General features: G+C 41.3%; 1 protein-coding gene across 1 annotated transcript in view; it reads right to left on the bottom strand.

The window, feature by feature from the left end:
• Window positions 1-630: 630 nt before the first annotated feature.
• LOC138651262 (A.superbus venom factor 1-like) overlaps window positions 631-8,245 on the bottom strand; it is a 273,919-nt gene continuing 266,304 nt past the window's right edge. The window contains exons 20-22 of the mRNA XM_069741368.1: window positions 2,287-2,426; window positions 1,560-1,766; window positions 631-714 (exon numbers count right to left, since the gene is read on the bottom strand). Coding sequence (XP_069597469.1) covers window positions 631-714; window positions 1,560-1,766; window positions 2,287-2,426 — 431 coding nt within the window. The remainder of the gene's footprint in view (window positions 715-1,559; window positions 1,767-2,286; window positions 2,427-8,245) is intronic.

The raw sequence follows: 8,245 nt of genomic DNA, 5'->3' as shown, positions 1-8,245 counted from the left end.
ATACGAGTTTCACTTTTTGTATAGAAGAACTGAAATAAATTAACTTTTTGATGATATTCTAATTTTATGAGAAGCACCTGTAAACGTGCACAACCTCATTTAATTGATTTATATTGAGCAAGGACAGCTCATGTCTAGTCTGAATGTGGCTGGGAGTATGCATTTCACAAACTTGCAGTCACATGACTACCTTATCTCACCATTGGCATCGGAGAATTATGACTGCCTGCATTATGTACGATGTGAGGATTCATAAATCTAGTCATATATAGTGACTGCTCACTTTTGTGCCAAACCTGGACAACACCTTTAAAAACCTGCCAGCCGCATCCTATTTTCCACCACAGTGCAAACTGGAGTCCATCGTTCTAATAATTGATGGTGGTCTCTGTGGTTGGATTCCTATTGATCTAATAATTAACATCTAGACATATACACTATTTGTTTATTTTACACAAGGAATAAGGATCAAGATATTTTCATAATAGGAATCTAACCTTTGGGGTTTATAGTTTCACTGAAAGCTTGTTTCCTCACAAGTTTCCCTTCTGGCTGAAATATAAAAGCAAAAAAAAAATCTGAAAGTATTCACAATTTTTAAAATAAATATATAAATAAATATATACCATGTCAGTACAATTTATCTTTTACATCATTTTTATTGGAGAGCAGACCAGCAATCATAAATTCACAACTCTTCTCTTCCCACTTGACCTGTAACGGTGGCAAGTGGGGTTAATATTTGTGGGATTGATGTCACCTTTGTATTGTCAGGTGACATAAAGCCCACAGCTTAGTAATGGAGAGGTGTCTACAAGACACCTCTCCATTATTAATCTTATAGTTATATGTTAAATAAAGACACAGCCATAAAAAAAATCCTTTAATTGAAAAAATCACACAGACTCCTTTAATATTCTCAATTAACCCTTTCAAGTCCTTGCCCTTTTTTGGTTTTGCTTTTTCGTTTTTTGCTCCCCTCCTTCCCAGAGCCATAACTTTTTTATTTTTCCGTCAATATGGCCATGTGAGGGCTTTTTTTTTTGCGGGACCAGTTGTAATTTTGAATGACATCATAGGTTTTAGCATGTCGTGTACTAAAAACCCGGGGAAAAAATTCCAAGTGCGATGAAATTGCAAAAAAGTGCAATCACACACTGTTTTTTTGTTTGGCTTTTTTGCTAGTTTCACTAAATGCTAAAACTAATCTGCTAATTTGATTCTCCAGGTCATTGCAATGTCATAGACACCAAACATGTCTAGGTTATGTTTTATCTAAGTGGTAAAAAAAAACATTCCAAACTTTGCTAAAAAAAAAAAATGTGCACAATTTTTCAATACCCGTATCGAGCTGTAGGATTTCCTGATTAATAATACTATCCCGGCTCTATGTGTTTTTAAAGCATAGGATTTCTGTTTCATAATTAAATAAAAGCTATGTTTTATTTAGGGTCTTGAATTAGAGATCTTGCTTTGCCTATGGCAATTTGTGTGAATTTTGACAAATTTAACTCAGAAAAAGTCTTTCATTTTGGTTATAAAAATACTTATGTACATACCAACACATGGAGCTTCTTTCTCACTCTATCTGATAGGCCATTGCCGGTAGCTGAAACATCTATGTCAACTTCTGTTACTTCAAGTGGGATTACAACAAAGTACACCACCTTGGATGATTTCGGTGGTACTCTGACTGTTTCCTGATAACCTTTGGATTTAGTAGCCAAACTGCATAAATTCTCGTTATAAAGGAATTTCACTCTGACCTGGTAAAAGAAAAAATAAAGCAAAACAAATAATAAGCAATAGAAGTAAAAAAAAAAAAGCAAAATTCTAGGTTTTGGGGCACAACAATGATTTTCACAGTTGTAAGCTTGTATGATTTTGATATTTTGTTAAATATTGAGTTTTATACTTTTCTATTGCATACACTCTGGTGGTTAGAATACTTTATATTTCTACATATTTTACACCACTGTTGGAGACATTTTTCAACATTGTGATACCAAGTATAATTGTATGTCATGGTGCCAACTCCACCAAATGTACCTAAATGGAGTGCATGGCATTTAAAATGTAACATAACTAGCAGATATACTGTACTCTTTATCTTTTGGGCAGGCAATATGACACCCACTACTCTACACCAAAGAAAGACTCATGTTCATTGGAGCGTCTAGTTTGCACTGAGAAGTATATCATCAGACGATTGACAGACAAATATAAGAGAAAATGTATCAGCATGTCAAACAACAGGATTGGAGAATGTAGAGCTGGAAAACTAACCGTAGCTTGATCTGAATGGTAGTTGTGAATTACTGCTCTTATCTGCACTTGTTCATTTTTTATAACACTGTATGGCATTCTCAGATCAATGAAGAATTCTTTATAAGTGGTCAATTCATATGGTTCTGACACACAAATGCCTGAAAAAAATGTATTCCAATTGTTAGTCATTATTGTTTTCAGCATTTTGTGCTATTCAGTATATACAATATGTTGTGTCACCCCCCCATCTAGTAAGGTACGGTATATGTCATTTTTAGTCTTGGGTTGTGAATCTGTTAGGAACATTTTTTAAACCAAAAGGTTAAAGAACTATTTAGAAAACACATTGCTTGTTCTTCCCAGAGCAGTCAGTTTACTTGAAGCATATTGCTCCATTCTTGGCAGAAACCTTGAAAAGAAACAATGCTCATATATTGTATGCTTAACAAGAGGAAGTTCTGTCTCATGCGCAAGCTTATCACATATACTATTACTTAAAGTGGTATTGCAATTCTAAGAAGTTAGCACTTTGGACCCTCACTTTTTCAAAAACAGGGTAGTTTTATCCCTTTTAGAATAAAGCAGCGATGGGCTTGCTCAACTGTAGCTCCATTCTTTGTCTATGGGACTGCCAGAGTACTGTACTCAGATTTCTCTGACAGTCCCATAAAAAATGGACTGACGGTCAAGCATGTTCAGATATAATTATTTGTCACCTAAAGGTGAAAAAGGGGTGGCATTAAAAAACTAAACAGGCTGACAAGGCACAAAGAGCAATCAAATGAGTTCACATGAACCAATTCAGCATACTGAATCTTCTGCACTACCATCAAAATTTTCATCCCCTTAATATATTGCACTCATCATATTATATAGCACTGTGTACTTACAATTGCTCATTTTGCCTTTCCACCCAGTTAATTCTTCTGTTTTCCATTAAGTCTATGACTAGGAATGAGTTATCCTGAACTGTAAAGTTCAGGGCTCGTACTAAACACTTAGTGTCCATTACTGAACAACGAACACAGACTTTTTACTGAAGGTTTGGTTTAGTTTTTGGGTTCAAATGCCTAATAAAGTTTGCTGGAAGCCTGCAGCGCAGCCAATTAACAAGCTTTTAGGCTCTGGACATCACAGCCATGTCAGGTATTGGCATGGCTGTAATTGGCCGGCACACCACGTGACCAGACTGTTGCATAGTTTGGTCATAGAAGAAACTTGTGAGAGTAGATTATATGTGGTAATTCAACTTTTACCTACACAGAACATGAGGTACATGCATCAGCTTCTTAACACAGCATAACAGGAAGTCTGAAGGACCTTTAACCAGAGAGAAAGTGAAACCAAAGTACAAGTATATGCATTACATTCAACTAAGCATATAACAGTAACAACATCACCATCTTCTGTCAGAAAAGTGTAAACTCCTCCTGCACACAAATAAGTCTGTATCTGTTGCATATCTGCTAACACCCTTTCTAAACAGTAAGGACTTATTCAGTTAAGCCTATTTTCTTCATCAGTCTCTGATGTCTTTCAGCATTCAATGCCTTTGTGAAAATATCTGCTTTCATATCCGCAGTTGGGCAGTACTGTAAATTTAAGATTCCTTGTTGCTGGTGATCTCTCAAGAAATGAAACTTCATATCATATCATATCATATCATATCAGTGGTTATGTTGACCTTTACACTGATGGTGTTGCGCAGTGCACACCTCATTTTGTCCAAAACATGATCATGCAGGGCAGGGATGGCCCACCTGGAAAAGTAGTGGCGGTGGTTCCTGTGACACCAACATATTTCAAAACCACTTGTGAGGCCACTATGGGATTAGACTATGGGATGCATTTTTGGGGATGTACAGATGAATGCATCAATGGGATGGTGTGAAGATGCTCGTTGACACTGCTGGTGGTGGTGCTGTCACATCCTCCCTTTGCGGGGAGCCAGGTGGCCGTGTCACTCAGGAATGGGAGGAAGAGGCCAAAACTGCAGCAGAAGAGAGAGCAGGAGGAGGCTCAGAGCTTTCTTGTTTTTTAAGATGTGTGCTTCACTGCAGCTTATACTTTGCACTTATATGTCTCATCATGCAGGTGGTGCTCAGGTTAAGAATATTTATACCACGTTTCAGTCTCTGACGGCACAGCGTGCAAACCACCCATGTCTTGTCAGAGAACTCCTTTGTGCTGACTTTGGTGTGCTCAGTTTATCAGCATGGCAGGCAGTAGCAGCCGACGTACTGGCTAGTGGCCGGCTCCGGTGCGCAGTAGCAGCCAATGTACTGGATAGGGGTCTTCCATGATGCTTTTGCCCCTGCTACCTTTTTTGCTGTGCAGTTAGGGCAGCGTGACCACCACCTCTTCCTCCAAACTGCCCATGTCACACGGATGGCCTTCACTCCATGTGGGGTCTAGGATCTCATCAAACCCCCATCGCATCATCGCACCTCTCCAGTATGTTGTTATCTCTGCCACCCTACTAATCCACTTCTGTCCTCGCTACTCCTCAACTTCTCCCCTCTGCAAATCCCTTCATTGTCTCTCAATTCCACAACATATCTGCTTTAACCTACTAACAATTACCTACAAAGCCGTCCATAATCTTTCTCCGCCAAATATCTCTGAACTAATCCCCTGATATCTCTAGTCCTTCCAAGACCTCCTTCTCTCCTCCACAATCTTATGTTCCTTATCCAATCGCCTGAAAGACTTCTCACGAGAAAACCCTATCCTGTAGAATTCTGTGACACAACACGTCTGATTATCCCCTATATTTGGAAATTTGAAAACTCTTCTCTTCAAAACAGCTTCCAGCTGGTAAAGACCCCGCTGCCACCTCACCACTACCAGAGTTGCTACACCACCAACACCGGAGCTGCTGCAACCCCAAAACCTACTGTCTCCTTCCCCATTATCCTGTAGAATGTAAGGCCGCAAGGGTAAGGTCCTCTCCCCTCTGTAACTTTCTGTCAATATTAGTTGGTTCATTGTAATTTCCTTTTGAGCTTTTTTCATGTAACCCCTCATCATGTACATCAACATAGAATCAATGGTGCCATAAACATTAAATAGAATAATAATAACCCTCTGCATGATGTTCCACCCAGTCATCACCCCTGCCCTCCTTGACAGTGTAAACACAGGAGAAAGCCACAGGAGTTAGCACCTGTGTTTCGTCATCATCATCATCATCAGAGATGTGCTGCGGTAATCCGCTGAGCATTCGCACTACCCCTCCCATGTACTCATCTTCAAACAGAGCAACTGATTGGCCATCAGTACACTCAATCTCTTCCACTTATGGGGCAGGGCCAGGTGAATGGAAGCTAATGATGAAACGCGCGTTGGGGTGTGGGGACACTGTGCTGATTATTCCTGACCCTATTTGTCTTTATCATCTCTGCCCATCTACTACACAGGTATTGTCTAGAGCAGTGGTCCCCAACCTTTCTAACCTTGAGAGCCACATTCAGCTTAGAGAGAGGGTCGCGAGCCACATTCAGCACTGAGAGGGTCGCGAGCCACATCCAACTCCCATCCCCTTCAAAGTAGTGTCAACCAAAGCCCCCATTACAGGTTTAATGATAACCAAAGCTTTTCCACAGAAATCACTCCAGAGCAGTACACTGAGATCCAGGGGTTCCCACAATACCTCTATTCAGTATTCTCCCAACACACTGTCACATCCAGCTTTGAGCACCTCCTCTAAGGCTAGGGTCACATTGCGTTAGTGCAATCCGTTTAGCGCTAGCGGGTTGCGCTAACGCAATGTTTTTAATGGGGCCGCGTCCCGGGGTCGCGGTAACATCCCCGCTCTCGCAGATCCCCGATCTGCGAGAGCGGGGAACGGACCGCAGGCGCGCCTCGGACGCTGCAAGCAGCGTCCACGGCGCGCCAGGAAACACCGGCGCGTCGCTAGCGCGTGCCGAACATGGCACGCGCTAGTACTGCGCGTTCCCATTGCCGTGAATGGGCGCGCTAACGGACGCGTTGCACGGCGTTAATTTTGCTGTGCAATGCTGTCCGTTAGCGCTTTCCCATTAACGCAATGGGAACCAAGCCTAACAGGTAGTACAAACCTCCAGCGTACCTAAAACATCTCTAAACTCCTAAGACCAGTAAATGTGCATCCAGATCTGCAATTCTGTGCAGGGCTACTCACAAAATTCACCATTTTGAGATGTGCTTTTCATACCTGTTTGCTAGACCTGGACCTAATGCATCAAGCTGACAGACAGTCGCGAGCCACAATTCATGGGGCCGCGAGCCACATGTGGCTCCCGAGCTACAGGTTGGGGAGCCCTTGTCTAGAGGGTTCTTCCATGTCATTATCTGTGTGTTTTCTTTTTATACTCATTGATAAGGCTATCATTAGCATGTTTACTATTTGTATATAATCACAATTATATTCACATGCAGGTATGCATTGGTTTCTAGCTGGATTGATGTATTTATACCTTAATGCACTTATCTGTTGATGGCCCTACTTATTACCATTATTTTTTTGCCTGCTATATGATAGTCAGGATTTAAGATTCAGTCTTTACTGCTGGAATTGTATCCTCTCTTATACATCTTTTTTATATACTGGTGTACTACATCTTCATATGGGTATGAAAAAGAAGTATTAGCTGGGCAGAAGGAAAAATGAGCAATTGTAAGTACAGTATGGAGGTTTATGGGGAACATCACATTATATATAGGGAGCTGTGGTGGACATTATACTGTGTATGTGGGACTGTGAGAACCATCACGTAGTATGTGAGGCTATGGAGGCCATCATACTGTATGAGGTATTGTGGGAGACATTATACTGTGTATAAGTGGCTGTAGGGGCTAACATACTGTATGGAGGCTATCATACTGTATAGGGGCAGTGGGGAACATTTTATTGCATGGGCAGCTCTGGGAGATATTATACTTTATGGGGAGTTGTGGTGACCATACTGATTATACTAAATGAGGGGCTGTTGGGGCAATCATACTGTATGGAGGTTCTGTATAGGGATTCTGTGGAGGACATTATACTGTGTATAGAGGACTGAGAGGGTCATCATACAATATATAGGGCACTGTTGTGGACATCATGTCATTTTATGGGGGCTGTGGTGGACTCTATGCTGTCGATGGGAGGGCTGTGGTGGATATTATACCATATGGGGGATGTGGTGACTATTCTGTATGGGGGCTGTGGTGTACATCATATTGTATACTATATTTGCTGGGGCTGTGGTGGGCAATATACTGCGTATGGAGGGCTGTGGTGGACACTATACTGTGTGGGGGGCACAATTTGGAGAGAGCAGTGTGGTAGAAGACATAGGGTGAAGACGGGGAACAGTATGGAAAGGGGCCAGAATGGTGACCAGACAGTGTGAAGATATAAAGAGCATGATGGGAAACAGTGGAGAGGGGAAAGTCTTGGTATAGGTCATGGTTCATAATGGCAGACAGTGTGGTGGTTATAGCTCATGAGGGCGAACACTGTGGTGGTTATAGCTCATAAGGACTGATGGTGGGGCAGTTATAGTTGATAAGGGTGGACGGTGTGGTCATTATAACTCATAAGAGAGGCATTGTGGCAGCTACAGCTTTTAAGAAATGAAAATGTCATACTAATAGCTCATAAGTTTGGACAGTCTGGAGTCTACATATCTCAAAACGCATATTTATGTCACAGTATAGACAGTTATATTCATGCAGAGGGCTTCAAGATAACACGCTTATTTTTAAATGTAATGCTTTTGGATGTGTTCTAGAAGTTGGGAGAAGAGGGAAGTCTGCAGAGACAAGCTATTGCTGTCAAAAGTCACCACTGCAATGGGACCAAATGGAGACAAAAGGGATAAGAATGACTCCAATTAGAGAACACGTCATCTATAAGGCCCTTGGATGTAAATTTTTATTTGTGATTCGGACTGCATCTAATCAGCACTTTGGTTCCTGTATGGTCCGAAATCTGATGACACCTGGTAGC

Source organism: Ranitomeya imitator, chromosome 1 (assembly GCF_032444005.1).
Source record: "Ranitomeya imitator isolate aRanImi1 chromosome 1, aRanImi1.pri, whole genome shotgun sequence".
Lineage (NCBI taxonomy): Eukaryota > Metazoa > Chordata > Amphibia > Anura > Dendrobatidae > Ranitomeya > Ranitomeya imitator.
This window is presented reverse-complemented; position numbering and strand designations above follow the sequence as displayed.